At 49.1% G+C, this 24,274-nt stretch overlaps 2 protein-coding genes across 2 annotated transcripts; both read left to right on the top strand.

The window, feature by feature from the left end:
* The first annotated feature begins 11,010 nt into the window (after window positions 1-11,010).
* On the top strand, window positions 11,011-13,128 carry LOC136503809 (pentatricopeptide repeat-containing protein At5g47360-like). The gene has a single exon (XM_066498770.1). It carries the CDS (start codon window positions 11,098-11,100, stop codon window positions 12,514-12,516), a length of 1,419 nt encoding a protein of 472 aa, XP_066354867.1. The 5' UTR covers window positions 11,011-11,097; the 3' UTR covers window positions 12,517-13,128.
* Window positions 13,129-13,622: 494 nt separating this feature from the next.
* LOC136503819 (cyclin-SDS-like) lies at window positions 13,623-21,221 on the top strand. Its single transcript, XM_066498778.1, has 7 exons — window positions 13,623-14,857; window positions 14,976-15,146; window positions 16,070-16,236; window positions 20,097-20,225; window positions 20,327-20,507; window positions 20,672-20,716; window positions 20,847-21,221. Exons 1-7 carry the CDS (start codon window positions 14,213-14,215, stop codon window positions 20,877-20,879), a joined length of 1,371 nt encoding a protein of 456 aa, XP_066354875.1. The 5' UTR covers window positions 13,623-14,212; the 3' UTR covers window positions 20,880-21,221.
* Window positions 21,222-24,274: the final 3,053 nt, after the last annotated feature.

The raw sequence follows: 24,274 nt of genomic DNA on the forward strand, positions 1-24,274 counted from the left end.
CCCACTTGGCAATTCTTCTTGTGGCATCACTATTTTAGATGACCTCGCCAAGAGGGAAGGACATCACGATCGTCACTGGATGTGACTCAAAGTAGTGACACAACTTCCTATTGGCGATGAGGATGGCATACATGAGCTTCTAGATTTGGGGGTAGTGGGTCTTGGAATCAGACAAGACCTCGCTAATGTAGTATACGGGATGCTACACTTTGAGGGCGTGTCCCTCTTCTCCTCGCTCTACCACCAGGGCGGCGCTAACCACTTGTGTGGTGGCTGTGATGTAGAGCAGAAGTGTTTCCCCATCGATCGGGGGGACTAGGATCGAGGCCTTCGTCAGAAGATGCTTAACCATGTCAAGTGCCTCCTGGACCTCAGGCGTCCATTCGAAATGGTCGACCTTCTTCAGGAGCCAATAGAGGGGGAGACCTTGTTTGCCAAGGCATGAGATAAAGCAGCTAAGCATGGTGAGGCACCCTATAACTCGTTGTACCCCCTTTATGTTCTGAATCGGGCCTATCCTCATGATGGCCGAGATCTTCTCTAGGTTGGCTTCAGTGCCACGCTCAGAAACGATAAAACCTAGCAGCATACCGCTTTGGACCCCAAAAACACACTTCTTGGGGTTGAGCTTGATACCATTTGCTTGGAGTTTCATGAAGGTTTGTTCTAGGCCGGCTATGACCTAGTCAGCCCATTTGGATTTGACCATGATGTTATCCACGTAGGCCTCAACGGTTCGCCCGATGAGGTCTCCAAAACACTTGAGCATGCAACACTGGTACGTAGCCCCCGCATTTTTTAGACCAAACTGTATTATGACATAGCAGAACGATCCAAATGGGGTGATGAAAGATCTCATGAGCTAGTCAAACTCTTTCATTGTGATTTGATGGTACCCAGAGTATGCATCAAGGAAGCAAAGGGTTTCGTACCCTGAGGTTGAGTCGACTACTTGTTCTATGCATGGCAAAGGAAATGGATCCTTTAGACATGCTTTGTTGAGACCCATGTAGTCAACACACATTCTCCATTTCTCACTCTTTTTTCATACAAGAATGGGATTGGCTAACCACTCATGGTGGTATACTTCCTTGATGAACCCGGCCACCAAAAGCTTCATAATCTTCTCATCGATCGCCCTGCGTTTCTCCTCGTCAAAGCGATGTAGGCACTGCTTCACTGGCTTGGTGCCTGGCCTAATCTTCAAGGCATCCTTGGCAACTTCTCTCAGAATGTCTGGCATGTCTGAGGGTTTCCATACAAAGATGTCTCTGTTGGCATGGAGGAAGTCAATGAGCGTGCTTTCCTGTTCGGAGGAAAGCGTGGTGCCAATACGCACCACTTTGCCCTTGGTGCCACTAGGGTCTACGAGGACCTCCTTGGCACCCTCTATAGGTTCAAAAGACCCAGCCGACCGCTTGGGGTTGGGTGCTTCTTCGGCAACCTCCTTCCTGATGGTCGCGAGCTCTTTAGAGGCAACAATTGCCATGGCGTGCTCTCAGCACTTGACCTCGCACTCATAGGCATGCTGGAAGGAGGTGCCGATGGTGATGACCCCATATGGACCCAACATCTTTAGCTTTAGATAGGTGTAGTTGGGGATGCCATGAACTTCACGTAGCATGGATGTCCTAGGATGGCATGGTAGGTTCCATGGAACTCGACCACCTCGAAGGTAAGGGTCTCTGTCCTATAATTGGATGAATCCCCGAAGGTGATGGGTAGATTGATTTGCCCAAGTGGCATGGCCTGCTTTCTAGGCACGATACCATGGAAAGGTGCCCTGGTTGGCCAGACGCACGCTCGATTGATGCCTATGGTGTCGAGCGTTTTAGCATACATGATGTTGAGGCCGCTACCTCCATCCATCAGTACCTTGGTGAGCCACTTTGTGTTGATGATCGAGTTAACCATGAGAAAGATATTGTCCTAGCTGTGGGATGCTTTTTAGGTGGTCAGTTTGATCAAAGGTTATGGCGGACTCTGACCATCGGAGGAAGGGAGGTGCGGCTGGCTCAGCCATATAGACCTCGCGGTGCGTAAGCTTCTGGCGACACTTGGAGTCATAGGCCACTAACCCTCCAAAGATCATGAGGCAGCCATCCAGTGTTGGAAAGCCGCTGTCCTTCCCCTCAGCATCATCTGTGACTAGCTTAGGGTACCCCCTATGCTCCCCCTTGTTGGAGCCTCCGGACAAGAACCGCTTCATGAGGCCACATTCCTTGTATAGATGCTTGATGGGGAAGGCATAGTTCGGGCATGGCCCTTTGAGCAGCTTCTCGAAGTGGTTTGGGGTACCCTCGATGGGCTTCTAACCCCCCTTGCGGTCGATGGTGGCCACGAGCGAGCCCTCATGCTGCTGCTTGTTCTTCTCGCTAGGACAGTTGGAGGCACCTTCGCTGGCATCCTCGTCCCGCTTTGCCTTGCCCTTGAGGCGGTCAAAGATCGCTCTGACTGCCTCCTTGCCCGAAGCATGGCTGGTGGCGATATCGAGAAGCTCCTTGGTGGTTCGTGGGCCCTTACATCCTAGCTTATGGACTAGGGACTCGCAGGTGGTCCCAAACAGGAAAGCTCCTATGACATCGATGTCGGCGTTGTTGGGCAACTCATTGCACTGCCTGGAGAAGCACCGAATGTACCCATGAAGGGTTTCTCCGATCTTCTATCGACAGTTTTTGAGATCCCATGGGTTCCTAGGACACATGTATGTGCCCTAGAAGTTTTCCACAAAGATCTCTTTTAGGTCCGCCTAACTTTGGATTCTATAGGACAAAAGGTGTTCCTACCATGTTTGCGTCGAATCGGTCAGGAATAATGGAAGGTTGCGGATAATGAAATCGTCATTATCTGCTTCAACGGCTTGGCAAGCAAGCCGATAATCCTTGAGCCATAGTCTAGGGTTCATTTCCCTAGAGTATTTTGGGATGTTGGTCGGTGGTCGGTATCGTGGTGGGAAGACGACGTTGAGGATATGTTGACTGAAGGCCTGAGGTCCCAACAAGTTGGGGCTTGGGCTTCAGTCCTCGCTGTTGTTGTAGCGTCCGCCACAATGAGGGTGGTAGCCACGGCTAGCCCCTCCGCCGCATCACCACGGGCACGCCTATGAGCATCGAGAGTGTCACATGCATCATGGTGGCGGTCAAGACGCTCATGCGCTAGGACCGCGGTGCACGGCCTATCGTCTTGTGGTGCCTAGTGGACTGACGTGTCCTTGTTGGGTCGTTCTGAGAGCATGCACTGGCTGGCGTCGAGCTCGCATCATTAGGACAACAAGCTCTCAACCTGCTGTGCCGCCGCACGCTTGAGTAGCGTGTGAATCTCATGATGGGCCCAACAATCCTCGGGTGTCGTGGGCCTCAGAAGCCCTCGAAGCAAGGCTGCCATAGTAGCAATGTTCTAGCTCGCCCAGGTAAAGTGTGGTAGGGCTTCATCATCCTCGATGATCCTCCGGTTCACATTGCGGGCCATGGCGCACGCACGCCAACCATCTCCATAGTGCTTGATCTCTCGCTCGAGCTCCACATGTTCCTAGAGCTCTTGGTGCTAGGTCGTCAGCTGCTCTACCCGCAGGCGAGGTGGGGCCCCTACATCCCACTCGACCTCATTGTTGAAGTTGTTCATTGGGGTAACCTCTCCCTCGTGGATGCTTTTGACATGTCCTACGGGGGTACCTGCCATGAAACATTCATGAGAGGGATGATGGCTCCCCCTTCTAGAGTTAGAGCTGGAGGGCGACTCCAATTCTCCTACGAGGAGGTCATGGAAAGATTCCATGATATATTCGGTCATCCCCACAAACTTGTCATTCACGGGGGATGGAGGAGTGTGTTGCGCCACAAGGTGGCCAATGGTCTCTGCGGTGATGCGAAGACCGGACAGGAGCGCTATTGGGGTGCTCCGGATGAGGTATTCCGGAGAGAGCGGATCTCCTCCAACAAGTTGTGCCATGACGTTGGTGAATGAGAAGGTGAGGTAGTATAGGTCCTCTTAGGATGGTCAGGGTCCTAGGAAGGCGCTGAGCTGGCGCTCTAACCTCCCATAGTCGAAGTCAAGGAGCTGGTTGCTCCCAGGGGCGCAGGCCTCCGGTGCGTGCAGCTGTAGCTCCTCAAGCGCCTCGGTGATCACATCAAGGCCAGTGGAGTGGAGAGGTTGGATGGTAGCAGGAGCCTGCACCAACTCTCCCTCTATTGTGACAATGAAGTCCCGGTCCCTGAAGCGCATGTGTGTGCCTGAGACCTAGCTGATGCTGTGACTGGCCATTCGAGACCTGAAGTGGACGTCGAGACGCGTAAAAGGCCCCTACCTGGCGCACTAACTATTGGTGTTTCGAGTTACCACCAATGAGTAAATTTTTAATATTGTGCGTCTAGCTTGGATAGTGTGCTTAGAGGACACAAGATTTATACTGGTTCGTGCAGAAAGTCCCTATGTCTAGTTCATTGCTGCTACTCATGTTACTAGCACTGCAAGTTTGTAGTAGGGGGTACATACGGGTGAGAGATAGAAAGGATCCCAAGTCTCTGGTGGAAAGAGTGAACGGGTGCTAAGAGCTCAATCGCTGCTCAGCCATGTGTTCGTGTCATGTTCTTATGTGTTTATCTCATGTTCTGATCGGTTCAGGGTGATTCGATCAGTCCTTGATGGGTCGATCCCCTCTATGGGACACCCTACTTTCCCTTTTATAGGCCAAGGGAAAGCATAGGTTACAGCAAAGGAAAAGAGAAGAACGAGAGGGAGAAGAAGTCCTTCAGGATCATCGGGTCCTTCTTCTCCTTCATACGGGTCCCGTCGACCCTGTAGAAGTCAACAGGGGTAGCTCCACGTCACGGCCCTATCCGTCACTAGCGCCACACGCAAGGCGTTGTCTACCGGTGTCATGGCGTTCCATTCCGTCTTGGCGGACGTCGTGATGAACTGACGCCCCTATCAGCGTTCGTACGATGGTTAGGCAGAACAGCACCGGCACGCCCGATGTTGTTCTTGATATGAACCCTCAGGTATGGCCCATCATGGCCACATATTACATCGGGGCATGCTAGTCTCTTCCTTGGTGTCAGAGTTTTGACCTAGGCCCATACGCCTGGACCTCAAGTGGTTGGTGGCGATATGGGACCCCATCGGGCGTGGCGGAGCCCTCCCCCAGAGGTCGGGCAAAGCGGAGCCCACCCTCGGAGGTCAAGCAGGGCAGAGCCTGGCCTGGGGTCGAGCGAGGCAGAGCCTACCCCTAGAGATCGGGCGAGGCAGAGCCCGTGGCCTCGGGGTCGGGCGAGGTGGAGCCCACGGCCTCGGGGTTAGGCGAGGCGGAGCCTACCCCCAAAGGTCGGGCGAGGCAGAGCCCGCGTACTTGGGGGTCGGTTAGAGCTATAGCCACGCTCTTGACTACGTGGATGAATCGATGTTGATGGTCATTAGCTCCTCCTCTTTGGGTATCCTAGTATTGGTCCCCGACAGTTTATCTAAAGCATCCCGCTTGATCATGTGGTATTTTTTTGTTGCCAACTCCCTCCCAAAAGAATTTCCCTCTACTAGTATGAAACCTTTGATGAGTCCTTTCATATAATGAATAAAAGCCCATTATGTACATAGGAATGTTAGTTAGGCCAAAATTGATCAGGATAGATTTACCCCCATATGATAAATGCCAAATTTCCATGTCTGTAATCTCTTCTCTATCTTCACAGCTCAGTCACTCAGTTCAGCCTTACTTAATCTTATCTATACCTAATACTAAAGAGGTAAAATTTCTGCCACCAAATTTTGTTTCGCCCAGCCCTGTCCACCCGCATCTATTTCTACATTGGTCCATCAGTTGCAAACAGAGATTATGAGGGATTAGGAGTGGGGAAGAGAATAGAAAGAAATACAGGATTCCAGATGTAAAAATACCAGACATAAACAAAAAGTGGGAGGGCCTTAATAGTTTTTGAAATAGATCAGGGTTCCTGATGCAAATGTCCAAATCTGGGTGTACTTCTTTTTTTTACTTGGGCTGAATCCTTGCAGTTAGGCTGGCTTCGTTGTGGGCTAGACCAAGCCCATGCAAGCCTTTTCCCTTTTCTTTTGTTTTTCTATTTTTTAAATAAAAAACAGAGATCTTGCAGAGTTCACAAAAATCATAGAAAAATCAAAAAATTCCAAACTAGTTTTGTTAGCTTCATAAAAATATGATCTATCCATATATGTTATGAATCTTGTTAGATTGTGCTTTGTCTATAGGTGTATTAAATCATCCTTGCATACGTTACGTGCATATAGATTCGGTGATGACTAAGAACGTGCCAGAGGCAAATCTAGAATATGCGGAGGTGGCCGGGGAGTACGAGGAGGATGTCCTCATTGTCGGTGTTCGTAAAGCCTTCACTAACTTTCAACTGTTTGGTTCCCGTCTAAGGCAAGTCTCGGTGCATAACCCCTACTTTTCAGCACTTATTATGTTTGTTTGTGCATTAAGTTTTGAGGAGAAAGATTTACACCATCTATGTAGTTTTGATAAGAAACAAAACTTATTTTTATTAAAATATGGATTAGTCAATGGTACAACTAATTATTTCTTGAACCAGAATCTTATGCAGATTATTGACTAATGAAATCTAAACAAATGTATTTATGTAATTCATGACAAGGGCTACCATTTGAAAATCAAGAGCCATCATAATCATTAGCGCACAGACCAATTCTGACACATAGACAAAAAGTTATGGAGGTTGATATGATGCTTCAAAAAAACTACAAAGATCGATATTGAGTCATAGAAATACATGTGTAGTATGAAAAAGCTACAAAGTTATGATATATTTATATCGAAATAATTATGTACTTTGCAACGGAAGGGAAAATATATTAAGGTGTATATTTTAATTCAATACAGGCTTAATAGGATATTGTTATTTATTGTTAGCATTAATTTGTATTATGGATGTGACGGTCATCATGAAATAAATTAAAAAAGCAAAAAAAAACATAAGTAGATATGTACCATTCACGTTATCATTTTGCATGAATGTTTAGTAGTTTTTTTTTCTCCCGTTACAATGCATGGGCATATTTGCTAGTGTCACTTATAGGCAAACCCAAGTACTTTATAGGAAACGTGCCCACTTGTAGTTGAAAAAATAGCGTATTACGATTCTCTCTTTAGTGGCGACAAGCTTCTGGCGTTCTTTATGACAAGAGGATAATACAAAAGCTAAAAGGCAAGTTTTATAGAATGACAATTAGACTGGCTATGTTGTATAGAGCAGAATGTTAGCCTACAATGATTCGTCATGTTCAACAACTGAGTGTTGCAGAAATGTGTATGTTGTGATAGATTTGTGGTCACACAAGAATGGACTGAGTTAGGAACTGTCGACGAAATATGGTCGACAGTCCATCTAGGGGTATGCCCATGATGGTAGATTGTCGGTAGACGGTGCGTGTAATCAGGAACTAGATGGTTACAGAGGCACAAGACATAAGATTTATATAGGTTCGGCCACCGTGTTGGCGTAATACCTACGTCCTGTGTCTCATTATTCTATATTGATTGAGGTGTCCTCTGAGGGGGACCCCTGCCTCTCCATATATAGTCTGGAGGAGGAGGGTTACAAGTAAAGTATCCTATTTGGTACTATTACAATATCTAGTACAACTTGTAATCTTACCATGCACGCCTCGATCTTATGGGCCGGGCCACCTCTGATGGTGCGGCCCATGTCTTGTCTTGAGGATACTGGGGGCCATACCCCACAGCTAGTCCCCAAGCTTGACAATAGGTGACGTAGTCACATGGTGCCAGGGTCAGAAAGTAGAAGACCAGCCGAGCAGGGAGCCAGTCCCCGGGCGTAGCCTCGAGATGAGAACAAGCACATTCACCGCAAGGTGAAGTATGCCCACTTAGTCCTCGAGCCTACTAGAAGATGAAGAATGAATCTTGTAGCAAGGTCAAAGAAGTCTAAAAGCTTGCCAACATCGTCTGACATGGGCGTATCAAGACTCCAGACGTGCTGCCCAAGATCAGCACCCTGATCCGAACAACATGGAGCAGCTTGATAGCACACCGACGAGACGTAGCAAGATCCGAGCAGCAAGGGAGTCCCCAGCGTAGGCGGCGATGTCCGAGCACTGAGGAGTGAGGAGTCCCCGGCATCACTGGCGATGACCGAGCACCGAGGAGCGAGGAGTCCCCGGTGTCGCTGGCGATGACCGAGCACCGAGGAGAGAGGAGTCCCCGACGTCGCTGGCGATGACCGAGCACCGAGGAGCGAGGAGTCCCCAGCGTCGCTGGCAATGACCGAGCACTGAGGAGCGAGGAGTCCCCGGAGTCACTGGCGATGTCCGAGCACCGAAGAGCGTGGAGTCCCCGGCGTCGCTGGCGATGACCAAGCACCGAGGAGTGAGGAGTCCCCGGCGTCGCTAGCGATGACCGAGCACCAAGGAGCGAGGAGTCCCCGGCGTCGCTGGCGTTGACCGAGCACCGAGGAGCGAGGAGTCTCCGACGTTGCTGGCGATGTCCGAGCACCGAGGAGCATGGAGTCCCCGGCGTCGCTAGCGATGACCGAGCACCGAGGAGCGAGCAGTCCCCGGCGTCGCTGGCGATGATCGAGCACCGAGGAGCGAGGAGTCCCCGGCGTCGCTGGCGATGATCGAGCACCGAGGAGCGAGGAGTCCTCGGCGTCGCTGGCGATGACCGAGCACCGAGGAGCGATGAGTCCCCGGTGTCGCTGGCGATGTCCGAGCACCGAGGAGCGTGGAGTCCCCGGCGTCGCTGGCGATGACCCAGCACCGAGGAGCGAGGAGTCCTCGGCGTCGCTGGCGATGACCGAGCACCGAGGATCGAGGAGTCCCTGGCGTCGCTGGCGATGTCCGAGCACCGAGGAGTCCCCGACGTAAGCTGGCGATGTTCGAGCACCGAGGAGTCCTCGGCGTAGGCGGCAAGGTCCGAGCACCAAGGAGTCCCCGGCGTAGGCGGCGAGGTCCGAGCACCGACGTAGCTGACGATGTCCGTGCAGTGAAGTGTGCTCACTTAGGCCTCGAGCACGAAGTATCCGTGCGCCGAGGAGTAACCGGCGTAGCTGGCGATGAAGCATGAGCAACGAACAGTCTGGTCAACTGGTCGGCGGCAAAGTGACTAGACTGTTCGTCGCTCATGCTTCATCGCCAGCTACACCGGTTACTCCTCGGCTCACGAATACTTCGTGCTCAAGGCCTAAGTGGGCACACTTCACTGCACGGACGTCGTCAGCTACGTCGGTGCTCGGACCTCGCCGCCTACGCCGGGGAATCCTTAGTGCTCGGACCTTGCCGCCTATGCTGAGGACTCCTCGGTGCTCGGACATCGCCAGCTTACGCTGGGGACTCCTCGATGCTCGGACATCGCCAGCGACGCTGGGGACTCCTCGATCCTCGGTGCTCGGTCATCGCCAGCGACGCCAGGGACTCCTCGCTCCTCGGTGCTTGGTCATCGCCAGCGACGCCGGGGACTCCACGCTCCTCAGTGCTTGGACATCGCCAACGACGTCGGGGACTCCTCGCTCCTCGGTGCTCGGTCATCGCCAGCGACGCCGGGGACTCCTCGCTCCTCGGTGCTCGGTCATCGCCAGCGACGTCGGGGACTCCTCGCTCCTCGGTGCTCGGTCATCGCCAGCGACGCCTGGGACTCCTCGCTCCTCGGTGCTCGGTCATCGTCAGCGACGCCGGGGACTCCACGCTCCTCGGTGCTCGGTCATCGCCAGCGATGCCGGGGACTCCTCGCTCCTCGGTGCTTGGTCATCGCCAGCGACGCCGGGGACTCCTCGCTCCTCAGTGCTCGGACATCGCCAGCGACGTCGAGGACTCCTCGCTCCTCGGTGCTCGGACATCGCCAGCGACGTCGAGGACTCCTCGGTGCTCAGACATCGCCGCCTACGCCGGGGACTCCCTTGCTGCTCGGATCTTGCTATGTCTCGTCGGTGTGCTATCAAGCTGCTCCATGCTGTTCGGATCAGGGTGCTGATCTTGGACAGCACGTCTGGGGTCTTAATACGCGCATGTCAGACGACGACGGCAAGCTTTCAGACTTCTTCGACCCTGCTACAAGATTCATTCTTCATCTTCCAACAGGCTCGGGGACTAAGTGGGCACACTTTACCTTGCGGTGAATGTGCTTGGTCTCATCTCGAGGCTACGCCCGGGGACTGGCTGCCTGCTCGGCTGGTCTTCTACTTTTTGACCCTAGCACCACGTGACTACGTCACCTACTGTCAGGCTCGGGGACTAGCTGTGGGAGTATGCCTCCCGGTATCCTCAAGACAAGACATGGGCCGCACCATCAGAGGTGGTCCGACCCATAAGATTGAGGCGTGTACGGCAAGATTACAAGTTGTACTAGATATTGTAATAGTACCAAATATGATACTTTACTTATAACCCTCCTTCTCTAGACTATATAAGAAGAGGCAGGGGTCCCCCTCAGAGGACACCTCAATCAATACAGAATAATAAGACACAGGACGTAGGTATTACGCTAACACGGTGGCCGAACCTGTATAAATCTTGTGTCTTGTGCCTCTGTAACCATTTGGTTCCTGATTACACGCACGTCTAGGGGTAACACCAATTGAAGAAAAGTTTATCCAACATCGATTGAGGTGGTTTTGCCATGTCCAAAGGAGACCATTAGAGACACCAGTGTATTGTGGAGTCCTAAGCCAAGCTAATAATGTGAAGAGAGGTAGAGGAATACTAAAATTGACATAGGAGAGGTAATAAAACGAGATTTGAAAGCTTATGATATATCTAGAGATCTATGTTTGAATATGAGTGTCAGCTATGCATGTGCTTGAACTATGACTTAAGGCTCTTCGTGGGTTTTAACTCTGGCTTATCCAATTTGTTACTTTTATTGTTGTTGTTGTAGTATTACAATCCTCTCGTTGCAACCCACAAGTATAGTTATTAAGAAAAAAAACTGAAGAATCTTGCCCCAATGCAAGAACAGATCGGGTGATGGACCCTGCTCAATGCAAGAACAGATGGGCAGGGCCGCAGGGACCCTGCCGAGCCGGCGGCATCCAGCCTACGCAGACGCGGATACTCCGCGCTTCCGTTCTCCGCCATCTCCGTCCCAATCGCCACCAAATGCCACCGCGCGCATCGCTCCTCCTCCTCCGCCGCCTCTCCACCCGCCCGCCTCACCACGATCACCCCAAAGTCGCCGCGCTGCTAGGGGTCCTCAACTCGGCGCCGCCGTCCTCCACGTCGCTCTCACACGCGCTCTCCCGCGCCTTCCCGTCACCCTCCGACGCCTTCCCTCTCCGCAGGCTGCCTCACCTCCTCCCGCAGCTCCCCTCCCCGCTTCTCTCCCTCCGCTTTCTCCTATGGCGCCTGACCTCGTCCTCCCCGCTACCCTCCCAGCACACTCTCTCCTCACTCGCCGCCTCGCTCCCCGACCTCTCATCCTCCGTGCCGCTCCTCCTCTCGTCCTCCCCACGGCCCCTCCCGCTCCCGCACTATTCCCTCCTCCTCAACATATCCGCTCACGCCGGTCTCTTCCCTGCCTCCCTCGCCGTCCTGCGCCATATGCGGTCCTTCGGCCTCGTGCCCGGCGCCGCCTGCTTCCACCACGCCCTTCGCGCGGCGGGCTCCACCGGCGATGTCTCGGCGGTGCTTGAGATCATGTCTGGGTCCGGCGTCTGTCCTACCGTGCCCGTGATCGTGGTCGCGGTGCATAAACTGGCGTCGGCTGGGGACTTCGAAGTCGCCTACCGGCTGATCGATAAAATGCCGGAGTTTGGGTGTGTGCCCAATGCTGTGGTTTACACGGCAGTGCTCGACGGGATGTGCAGTTCTGGGAACGTGGATGGTGCGTTGAGGCTGGTGGAGGCGATGGAGGGCAGTGAGTTTGGTGCAAACTGTGCACCCACCGTAGTGACCTATACGTGTTTGGTGAAATGCCTCTGTGGGAAGGGGAGGGCGGCCGAGGCTCTTGCTGTGCTGGATAGGATGGCAGAGAGAGGAGTGATGCCAAACCGTGTTTTTATGCGGACGCTGGTCGAAGGGTTTTGCACTGAGCAGAGGGTTGTCGAAGCGTATGATGTGGTGGAGCGTGTAGTTGGTGATGGTAGTGTTTCGAGTACACAGTGCTACAATGTTCTACTCATTTCCTTGTGGAAAGTTGGCATGGAAGAAGAAGCTGAAGGACTGGCACAGAGGATGATGATGAAAGGGGTGCAGCTGACCCCACTCGCTGGCAGTTCCATGGCGAGGGAGCTGTGCGGAAGGAAGAGGTCGTTGGATGCTTGCTACTGGCTGGAATTGATGGAGGAGAACGGGGTGTTGTGTGACTCTGATGTGTATGGTAGCTTGTTGCTTGGGCTGTGTGAGGAAGGCCACATTCATGAGGCATCAACATTGGGAAGGAAGGTTGTCGACAGGGGGATCCTCATAGAGTTATCTTGTGCTGACCGTTTAGTGGAGTTGCTGAATCAATATGGTGATGAGGAGCTTGCGTCACATATATTGGGATTGAGAAGGCGCCCTGAAGGGTTGTCATTTTAAGCAATTTGTGATGCTGCTCCATCCTTGTGGATGAAGAACATCTTGATTAGTCATGGGATGTGCCAAGAATAGTGTTTCACCGACTTGTTGCGAATTTGCTCGTGAACAGATTCAGCAAAATGGCTTACTGATACATATCATTATAGAATTTTTTTTCTAAAAAATATCAGTCTAGACCACTGTTGAATACAGCATGGAACAAAATCCAACCAAAGTCCCTCTCAACTACTTGCTTCTTTTGGATGACTTTGCTGAAGAACATGATGCAGATCCGGATGGCACTTGACATCATGTAAACTTCCATTTTCATTTCTGAGGTACATCACCTTGTGTCCGAGGCTGATGATATGCTCCGAGAAGTGCTGTGCCTGTCAGTCGAACATAGCCTGTTCGTTTCGGCTGGATTGCTCGTATCTGGCTTATAATCCATGGCTTGAACAATATTTTTCTCTCACACCAAACCAGCCAGCAGTACTTTCAGCCATGGCTTATAAGCCAATCCAGCCGAAACGAACAGGCTTTGTACACTGTCTACAAAAAGTCATTTACTACATTCCCATAAGCACCTAGCCTGGTGTGCATGACGTTTTCTAATTATCCTCAGGTTTTGTTGTCCCCTTTTCTGAAGGAATAGAAAAGAGATTAATTTCTCGATTTCATGTAATATTTTCATATCGTTGAGCGCAGCCTGCACTTAAATTTTGAGAACATTTAGGCCCTGTTCGGCTGGTCGAAAATTTGGCTTGTTCGGCTTCTTTTTCAGCCGAAACCGTGTTTTTCTCTCATAACATTTCAGCCAGACCAGTGTTTTTTCAGTCAATTTCAGTAAGTTTCAGACCAGCGAACGAGGCCTAGCTGGAAATTTGATTGTCCATAAAATCTGACGTTCTGCAATTTTTTGTGTGAAAGAAGTATCGCTAGGCGGGCCAGCTGATGCCGGCGGAAGCAAGGATGGAGCTGATTGAGTAGGCGCAGCCGCTTGTTGCGTTTGCAGGTGGCTGCGGCGCTTGAGGCAGTGAACATGGGCGGTGTATCAATCTGTGTGACCAGCACCGGCAGTGTGATTGCTTTCACATAACCGTAGTGCAGGCTGCAGATGCTAGCAATCTTCAATTTCAGGACCACTCTGACTTGCAACCGGAATATGACTTGTTGCTGTGATTTTGCTGACGGGAACACAATGGGCCATTAAAATCTGAAGAAAATTGTCGCCTCAAGGGAACTTCGCCAGCAGCAGAGATGAAAGTCACCTTCCCTTCCCTCTTGCCACTCCGAATCAAGCAGAAAACTGCAAAGTGAATCACGGCATGACAATGGCGTTTCCTCAGTTCCGCAGCTGCTGCGGACATTCTCTACGGAGGCTGACAGTGAATCTACTCTTGCTGCAGGTGGGATCAGAGAAGCTGACCCGTGGCGTCGCCATCACGGTTTACGGTTGGTTCAGGATTTAAATTCGAAGAGCTTCTCGGGCTAGGCCTTCATCGTTTTGATGATCACCACTCCCTTCCCCTTCCCCTTCCCCTTCCCCTTCCCCAAGTCGTAGCGGCCAGCTGCCAGCACCGTAGCAAGCAGGAGCTATATAATCAAAGGCAAACAACCAAACACGCAATCACATTACAGTACCTAGCCGTAGCATTGTAGCAACACGCGCACGCCGCAGCCCGCAGGCACTCGCCGCTGCCGCACGGATCACACAATGCCTCCCACCATGCTCGCGCCGGTGCCCACCAGGCCGCGCTCCAACCCCTTCCGCCGGCGCAGAGGACCTGCTCCGCTGCTCCTCGATCAGACTGCGGCGGCTGCGGCGAAGCGGCCCGCTGAGTCGTCCACCTCAGCCTCCTCCTGCTTCTACAGCGAGGTGATCTCCAACTCCTCCACATCCCTCGCCCCGTATCAGCACCCGGAGAAGAGGCATCGGCGCCAGGACGCGGACGCGGGCGAGGCGCGGCCAGCCGGCTCCGAGTGCTCGGAGGTGATCGGCGGCGCGAGGGTGCTCCCCGCCGAGGTCGAGGCCTCCGAGTCGTCGTGCCTTGGCTCCGTGCTCGAGTCCGACCTCGCCTGCCCGGAGCAGCTCGCCGACGACGCTGAGGCGACTGACTACTCCTCCGCGTGCGATGAGCTGACCCCGTCGGAGCCCGATGAGGAGGAGGTGCTCAGCGGTCCCAGCCGCTCCGCGCTCTACTCCCTTAGCCCCCTGATCAGCTCCCCATTGACCGAAGATGACAACGACAACGCGCCCTCCGCGACCTTCTCCCTCTTCCTCGACTTCGCCAAGCAGTTCGTCCCCTGCGTGCACCCAAAAGCGTGTGCCGTCACCAGTACCGCTCTCGATCTCCTGACGGTGAGCGGTTTCTAAGCGATTTTTTTCTTCAATTTGTTGGGAGGGGTTCGATTGCATTGATCAGCGCGGTGTTTCATCTGGTAAATTGATAATGTTTTGGTGGGAATGCTTGTGTCAGGGGAGGCGATTTGAGGACTTGGATGACGAGGAGAGCTACGAGCGGTTCCGGCGGCGCGAGCGGCGCGAGGCTGTTGCGCGCGACTACACTGAGGTGTACAGCTCCATACCCGACAGCTACGGCCCTCTCGTCGTGGAGCAACGTGTTGTCATGGTGAACTGGATCATTGAGGTCAGTGCATACTAATTCTGCCCGTCATTCTGATCAACAGTTTACCTCAGTTTATGCATCCGATGTGACCGAATTTATACGGTATTAAGGGCTGTACAAGCATATGCGAGTGAGTTCAGACTTGCATTGTGCCGGCGTTGCACCGGTAGCATACGAATCTAGCACCATAGCTGCATGATTGCAGTAAGAGCTGTTGTCTCATGTGAATACCTTCGTGCTGAGGCAGCAGATTAGTTAGTTCTCTTTCTTATTTTGCACTGGGGTAGTTATCTGCTACTGAACTTGTTGTTAACACTAGTTGACGAGTAGATTTCACAATAGCTATGTTATGCAGATGGATGTGAGGATGTCGTAGTGTACCTTTTTTTCTGGCAGTATTCATGCTAGTTCTTATTCTATATCACTGGTTCTGGCAACCAACAGAGCTATGTTTGAATAGTAGGTACTCATGTTTACATGGTCTGTTTGATAAGCAAGGGAGAAGCATCTGGTTCAGTTACACAACAATGTTTCTCCGAATTTCTCTCGCATCTGAACCCTTATCTCATCGGCACACTGCTTGCATGTCTGGAATCATATCTTGGAGCAATCAGGATGCTTGGATCTTCAGTATCTAAATATGCAATTTTCTATCTGTAACTCTGTATATACCCTTTATTTCATATCGATCCCCAATTTAAGCTTTCTGATGTGCTTGGTATTTTTATGAGATTTCAGAGAATCCCTGAAAATACTGTCATCACTGTTTTTACAACTGAAGGTTTGAATTGCCATTAAGCATTACAGTTATATTTCCCTTGTACTCTGCTACAATGATCTCACGACTCAAAATCACGTGATGCAAATTTATGTTTATTCATTTCTAAATTTGTTCCAAAATTAGAGTTTGGTTGCAAGGAGTGACTCTTTGTTATGCAATGCAGCATTCACGTCTGATGAACCTCCACCCAGTTACAATGTTTATGGGGATTGGATTGATGGACCGCTTCTTGACACAAGGGTATATGAAGGGTTTGAGCAACCTTCAGTTGCTGGGCATTGCCTGCATCACCCTGGCTACCCGCATTGAAGAGAACCAGCCATACAATTGGTAATGTTCTCCCTTGTATTACATGTTTCAACTTTTATGTCTATTTTTAAGAGATTCTGTTTCTTCATATTTGGTGAGTTATAGCTAGGCCATCTAGTTCCCTTCTATGCTTAATTTCAGTAAAACTACTGATATTAGTTGGTGGTTCCATGGTGTCAGATTGCCTAATTAGATACAACAACAACAACAACAACAAAGCCTTTAAGTCCCAAACAAGTTGGGGTAGGCTTAGAGTTGAAACCCAGCAGAAGCAATCAAGGTTCATGCACGTGAATAGTTGTCTTCCAAGCACTCCTATCTAAGGCTAAGTCTTTGGGATATATTCCATCCTTTCAAGTCTCCTTTTATTGCCTCTACCCAAGTCAACTTTCAGGTCTTTCCTCTGCCTCTCTTCACGTTACTATCCTGGCTTAGGATTCCACTACGCACCGGTGTCCTCTGGAGGTCTCCGTTGGACATGTCCAAACCATCTTAACCGGTGTTGGACAAGCTTTTCTTCAATTGATGCTACCCCTAATCTATCACGTATATTATCGTTCCGAACTCGATCCCTTCTTGTATGATCCGTAAATCCAACGCAACATATGCATTTCTACGACACTTATTTGTTGAACATGTCAGTCTTTTCGTAGGCCAACATTCTAGCACTATACAATATAGCAGGTCTAATCGTCGTCCTATAAAACTTGCCTTTTAGATTCTGTGGTACCCTTTTGTCACATAGGACACCAGATGCTTGCCGCCACTTCATCCACCATGCTTTGATTCTATGGCTAACATCTTCATCAATATCCCCGTCTCTCTGTAGCATTGATACTAAATATCGAAAGGTATCCTTCCTAGGCACTACTTGACCTTCAAACTAATATCTTCCTCCTCCCGAGTAGTAGTGCCGAAGTCACATCTCATATACTCAGTTTTAGTTCTACTGAGTCTAAAACCTTTGGATTCCAAAGTCTCCCGCCATAACTCCAGTTTCTGATTCACTCCTGTCCGGCTTTTATCAATTAGCACTACATCGGTACCAATATACTTCTCCTCCACTCATCAGACATCTTGTTCGATCGAAAACTACAGTTGAACAGCTTGGTTAGCCATACTATAGCTATGTCCCCGAGGCATCTCCACACATCGATTAGGATACCATCCGGTCACATCGCCTTACCTCCTTTCATCCTTTTCAACGCCTCTCTGACCTCAGATTCTTAGATTCTCCGCACAAAGCGCATATTGGTGTCATCAAAAGAGTCATCCAACTGAAATGTTGTACCCGTATTCTCACCATTGAACAATTTGTCAAAATACTCTTGTCATCGATGTCGGATCTGATCCACCTTCACCAAGAGATGCTCTCTTTCATCCTTAATGCACTTAACTTGGTTGAAGTCCCTTGTCTTTCTCTCACGAACCCTAGCCATCCTATAAATGTCCTTCTCTTCTTCCTTTGTACTCAAACGTTGGTAAAGATATTCGTACGTTCTACTCTTTGCCACACTTACAGCTCGCTTTGCAGTCTTCTTTGCTCCTTGTACTTCTCTATGTTGTCCACACTCCTGTCATGGTACAAGCGTCTATAGCACTATTTCTTCTCCTTAATAGCCCTTTGGACTTCCTCGTTCCACCACCAAGTATCTTTAGCCTCGCCTCCACTTCCTTTGGTTACTCCACACACCTCTAAGGCCACCTTCCGAATGTTGGTTGCCATCTTCTCCCACATGTTGTTTATGTCTCCTTCTTCCTTCCAAGAGCTCTCTTTGATAACCTTTTCCCTGAATACGTCTGACGTCTTCCCTTTTAGTTTCCACCACTTTGTTCTTTTAATCTTAGCTTGTTTATCTCTATGGGCATGCACCTGAAAACGAAAGTTTGCCACCAAAAGCTTATGTTGAGAAACAACACACTCCCCTGGTATCACCTTGCAAGCCAAGCATGCTCGTTTGTCCTTTCTTCTTATGAGGATAAAGTCAATCTGGCTAGAGTGTTGTCCGCTACTGAAGGTCACTAGATGAGATTCTCTCTTTCTAAAGAAAGTGTTGGCTATCATCAGGTCAAAAGCTACCGCGAAGTTCAGAACTTCCTCCCCCTCTTGATTCCTAGTACCATACCAAAAACCTCCATGAACTGCCTTGAAACCTGTGCTTGTAGTACCTACATGTCCATTAAGATCTCCTCCTATAAAAAGCTTCTTACTACTAGGTACAACTCTAATCAGGCCATCTAAGTCTTCCCAGAACTGTCTCTTACCACTCTCGTCGAGGCCTACTTGGGGGGCATACGCACTAATTATGTTCAAGACCATATCACCAATGACAAGCTTGACTAAGATAATCCTATCTCCTTGCATTCTCACTCCCACCACACTATTTTTGAGGCTCTTATCAATCAAAACTCCTACTCCATTTCTATTCGCAACTGTCCTTGTGTACCAAAGCTTGAAACCTGTATTATCTACCTCCTTCGTCTTCTGACCCTTTCATTTAGTCTCTTGAATGCATAATATATTTACACGCCTCCTAGTTGCGGTATCAACTAATTCTCTTAACTTACCTGTAAGCGACCCTACATTCCAACTACCTAAACGGATACTAGTTGGTTCGACTAGCTTCCTTACCCTTCGCACCCGTTGACTCAGATGTGAAGCCCCTTGCTCATTTTTCACTACACCCGGGCGCCGATGTAGCGCGCCACTAAGGATGCGACGACCTGATCCTTGCTCAATTGACACCGTGCCCAGATCACGACACGGCGAGTCACGGGGGTGACGACCCGGCCCTTGCTCATTTAACACCATACCTAGGTTCCGATATGGCGCATCGCTAAGAGGGTTACGCCCCAACGGTTTTCTTTCGGGTTTCATCTCCATTAGAATGGCTAGATTTAACATTGGCTCACCACATCTATCACAACCCTCCTCCTTTACCAGGGCTTGGGACCTGCTATGTTGAGACAACATAGGTGGAGTTAGATTGTCTAAAAAAAAGGGCGTACCCAGTGCAGAGAGTTCCCGCTCTGTGCGGGGTCTGGGGAAGGGTGTAAGTGGCAAGCCTTACCCTCGCCTGTGCAATGCGAGGAGACCGCGACTCGAACCCGAGACCTTCCAGTCACAGGCGGTAAGACTCTACCGCTTGCACCAGGCCCGCCCTTCTAGATTGCCTAATTAGATATCGACAGAATTAATGTTTAGCAGCAACTGATGTGTAACCAGTAGCACTCTGAGTGAGTGAGCTCCTCCTTTAATTTGTGTTGGTTCTAACATTGCCTCATAGGATATATGCTGATCATAAGCTATGTTTTTATCTATTTGCATCACTACCGCTGAAATGTGCCTTGGGTCTTTGACAGGCTTTAGCAGGGCCGATGAGATGGTTTGATTTAGTAGAACTATTTTACCGTTGAATCATATCATGAATCTGAACCATATCTGCATGTGGCAATGGTTTCCATGCATTTCCATCTGTCATTTGTTTTTGTTTTTTTAAGCAAAACCATCTGTCATTTGTTCCTTCCGATACTTGGTATCTGTGCAGCTTGCGTTTAGAAGTGTTCATAAGGTGAATATTTCAGAAGTTTCTTTTTTCCAGGACATAAATTTGGGTTTCCTGATTGTGCTGTTATCTATGATAAAGGCATTGAGCATACTAGTTAGCATTTTTTTAGTTGACTTGATGTTTTTATATATTTGATTTGATATGTATTACAATAATTCGCATTTGGAAGACATATCAGAGAAGTATATTTAGCTTAAATTGCACTTGAGCATGTCCTTTGTTCTCCAGATCATTTTTTCTTTTCCTATTCCTTTTCCTTGTTCCTGTTAATCTCAATGCGCAGCATTAATTTCACTGCTTGATCCCTTTCAGCGTCCTTCAAAAGACTTTTACAGTTGGGATCAATACCTACAGCCAGAGTGAGGTTGTTGCCATGGAGTGGCTGATTCAGGAGGTCCTCAACTTCAAGTGTTTTGTCACAACAACTCACCATTTTCTATGGTACCACCAACTTCCTGCTTTCTTGTCTATTCAGTCGAAAAAAAGTAACGAGAGACTAACACCATTCTGTTCTAATGTACCATTCTGTTCCAATGTTGCAGGTTCTATCTGAAGGCTGCAAATGCTGATGACAAGGTAGCGGACCTGGCAAACTACCTGGCCTTCCTCTCAGTTCGGAACCATAAGCAGCTCTCCTTCTGGCCCTCGACTGTGGCAGCTGCAGTGGTAGCCCTTGCTTGCCTTGCCACAGGCAAGGAGTCCTCATGCCATTTGGTGATGGAGGTGAACACCCAAGTCCTCCATTTCTAGCTATAAGTTTCATGTTACATCTGTTACCAGAAGCTCAAGTCAGTTAGCTTCAAAACAGATACCAGACTCCAAATTTACATGCTCAGATTCTAGTTAGACTGGAAATGCCTAATGAGTAGCTCTTTACATATATGCAGACTCACATGAGGACGCAGGACGATGACCTGCCAGAATGCCTAATGGTACGCTTCCCCTTTTTCCTCTTTTGTTTTTGGAAAGACACTGGGTGCCATGAATCATGATTCATGCATGCTACAGTTTGTAGGGCTGCTAACCTTACATTCATTATCCTATGCAATCTGTTTCATGCAGTGCCTCGAGTGGCTGCTCAACTACGTCTCGTGATACCCAGAACTCCCAGGTGATAGCAGTGTTTCACATTTTTTCTGTATGGGGACATGAATTGACAAATTGCTCTGTACATGGCATTAGTCTGCCCTGTAGAGTGTAGATAAGATAATAGCCAAGGCAGCACGAAACGTAGCTTGTGGATTTTGATTATGCAGCTTTCTGATTCGGAGCACGACAAGGACGAGATTTTTGGTCTTGAGCTATCGGCCTTTAGGGACTACTGAACTGTTGTATTCGGGCATGTCTATCTTTACATCGTTTATTCGCTCTTTAGGACAGCTAAGGCTGGGCGTTGTTGTACTCGTTGATCTATTTGTTTAACCAATGTATGGCTGATGGATGATATACCACTGAAATCTATTGTTCTGGTGTGACATGGAGGCATGATCTTGTGATCCTGGAAGATGCTCACGTATCAGGTTTCTGTGGTTTCTGGTGAACAGAATACTATCCTCAGACCTGTCAGGTTGCCTGCCAAAGTTTCGTTTCAGTTAACTGCAGATCAGAAAAGGGGATCGAACACCGTTACTTGGATCCACCAGGACTTCAGTCTTCCGACTCTGATCATCTTTGTTCTTTGGCCAAGTGGTGCCACCACCACCTGCAAGCAGACTTGGTCTCTATCCGGGGGATTTCTCTAGCCGGAGTCGGATGACTTGGCTGGAAGGAGGCGATCGATTTCACTTTCAGGTGTGGGGAGTGGGCTGGATATCGAGGCCAGCTCGGCTTGGCTCGATCCAAACTGAGCTGGCTCGTTAGGCTACGAGCCAGCTCGGCTCGGCTCGTTAATATTACGAGCTAGAGGGACAGCTCGCCTCGGCTCGTTATCGAGCTCGAGCTGGCTCGTTTAGCTCGCGAGCTGCTAAAAAAATAGGACACATATGTTTATAATGTTTATGCTACATTAATTTCAAAAGGTGACGTCTACCGTTATGCAGCCATACATGATTAATACATATAAAGTTCATCAAAAGTATCAACCACGCAACATAGCTGGTCCATCCATGATTATGCAGTTCCAGCATTCTAACTAGTTGCTTGCCACCACAAACTTAGGAAAGTCCACAGATTCAATGTCAGCATCATAATCTCCTTCCTAGATACAATACATAAAATCAACATTTAAGTACCACAACAATTATAAAATTAAAATTCATATGAAACAGCTGAAAATAAGGATTACATATCAATATAATAAGTGCACACTTCTAGGTCAGCATCATCATTTTCTAGATTCATGACCGTGGGCTGATAGGCCTCAGCTCGTGAGCTGGCTCGTTAAAATAGCGAGCTAGAATTACAACTCAACTCGTGAAAAAATTAAAACGAGCCGAGTCGAGCCGAGCTGAGCCGGCCACAAGTCGAGTGAGTTGATGAGTCGTAAGTATTTTGTCTTAGCCCTAGTGGAGAGTGGGGACTGGGGAGGGGACCCGTGGCTGCGGCTACCTTTTTATTAGGATAGGGGCCGTGGGAGCTGGATCTTGCACGCCTTAAATGAGGAAAACGAAAGGCAAGGCATGCCATTTGCAACCATTATTCTGTTCCGTGCATCAACTTGTGCGTTCATGCATGTTACCCGAATGGTTTGGAGGCGCCTGCAGAAGCGTGCATCTCCCCATTCACCCCACTTGCGCCTTGCGATTTCAGGAATCTGTCTGCCTTTCTGTGCTGAGGATCGAGGAATGATATAGATGGCCAACGGGTCGGCCTGGCACGGCATGGCACGGGCCTATGAAAGCATGGCCCGATAGGGGTCGGGCCGGCACGGCACGCCGGGCCTCCCGGGCCATGCCTGTTAGGCGGGCCTAGCCAGTCGGGCTGGCACGGCACGCCGGGCCTCTCGGGCCGTGACTGTTAGGCGGGCCTAGCCTTCGGCCTAGGCACGACACTGTGGGCCGTTTTTGTGTCGTGCCGGCCCGCGAAGCACGACCAGAATTACTGGCCGTGCTAGCCCATGGCCCGTTACCCTTGCATTCAAAGGATCAAACATAATCAATGTTGAAATGTTTAATACATTCATAGATCACAGTTTCATACATTCACATAATCAAAGTCCAATTGTCCGATACATTCACAGTCCAACAGAGATATCAAACTCCAAACTCCAAAGCCAACAGATAACAGAAATATCCAAAATGAGTTGTTTAGTGTAATGCTGCCTCATTAAAAATCTTTCTAGATAAAACTCACCCTTATGAGAAAAACCCTATAAAGAAAAGAAAGAGTGCAGCCAACTCTTAATTAAGTCTTACAAACCATTGTTCAAATGATAGACAAATCTTTCACAGTCACACTCACACTTTCACAGTCACAGATCACACACACTCTCAAGAGTCAAGTCTCAACCTCACTAAGTACCAGGAGCACTACCAGCAGCTTCATCTTCATCAAGGTACAAGTTCTGGAATGAGTCTTCCAGCTCTTTGTTGTCAACAGCATGTTGTTCCCTTTTTCTCCTAACTCTTAGTCCTTTATGCAGGTCAGCATCTCCACAGTCTCTGGTGACAAGCACCGCTGCCGTTCCTCAATTATCCTACCTGTCAAACTGAAATAAGACTCCGAAGAGACAGTAGATACAAAAACTGTTATGATATCTCTAGCCATTATAGACAGGATTGGAAATATTAGCTTGTGGTCACGCCACCACAGAAGTAGGTCAAAATCATCCTCATAAGAAGTGACATTATCACTATCTAAGTAAGCTGAGAGCTCACAAACAGCAGAAGTAGATGAAGATGAAGTGACAGGGAGAGGGGAAGGACCAACAACACCTGATCCATGGCCAAAGACTCTTCTCCATGCCTGCTTTTTCTTACCTGTATGTTGCAATGGTTGTGCAACCCTTTGAGACCTAGCTGTACCAAACTTGCTCTCATATTTGTTAAACAGTTTATACAATTCAGTTTTGACATCAGCATAGTATGAATTGTACTCAGAATCAGTGTATTCACCAAGTAATTGCAGCACATTAAAGAAACCTCTCATCTTAGCTCTAGGATCAAGAATAAATACATATGAATATAACAGAGGTATGTCCTGCCAATATTTAAGGAATTTAAGCTTCATAGGATATACGGTAACTCTCAGATTTTGATCTTTTTCACATGCATGCAAATGAGAAGCGATCTCTAGGATATGGTGCAGAACAAGCGGACTTATAGGATAATAGACACCAGACAGAACAACAGTGGAGTCATAGAAGAGTTCTAGGAACTCCAATAACTTCTCAGCAAAATACTAATGATTTATAGTCAATAATTGTGAACCATAATGGGAATTAATGAACATAGAAAAGACATTCTTATATGGAAGCAAGTGTTTAAGCATCGGGTAAGTAGAATTCCATCTAACATCTATATCCAAGCCAAACTTTCTAGGTCTAACACCCT

Source organism: Miscanthus floridulus, chromosome 1 (genome assembly GCF_019320115.1).
Source record: "Miscanthus floridulus cultivar M001 chromosome 1, ASM1932011v1, whole genome shotgun sequence".
Lineage (NCBI taxonomy): Eukaryota > Viridiplantae > Streptophyta > Magnoliopsida > Poales > Poaceae > Miscanthus > Miscanthus floridulus.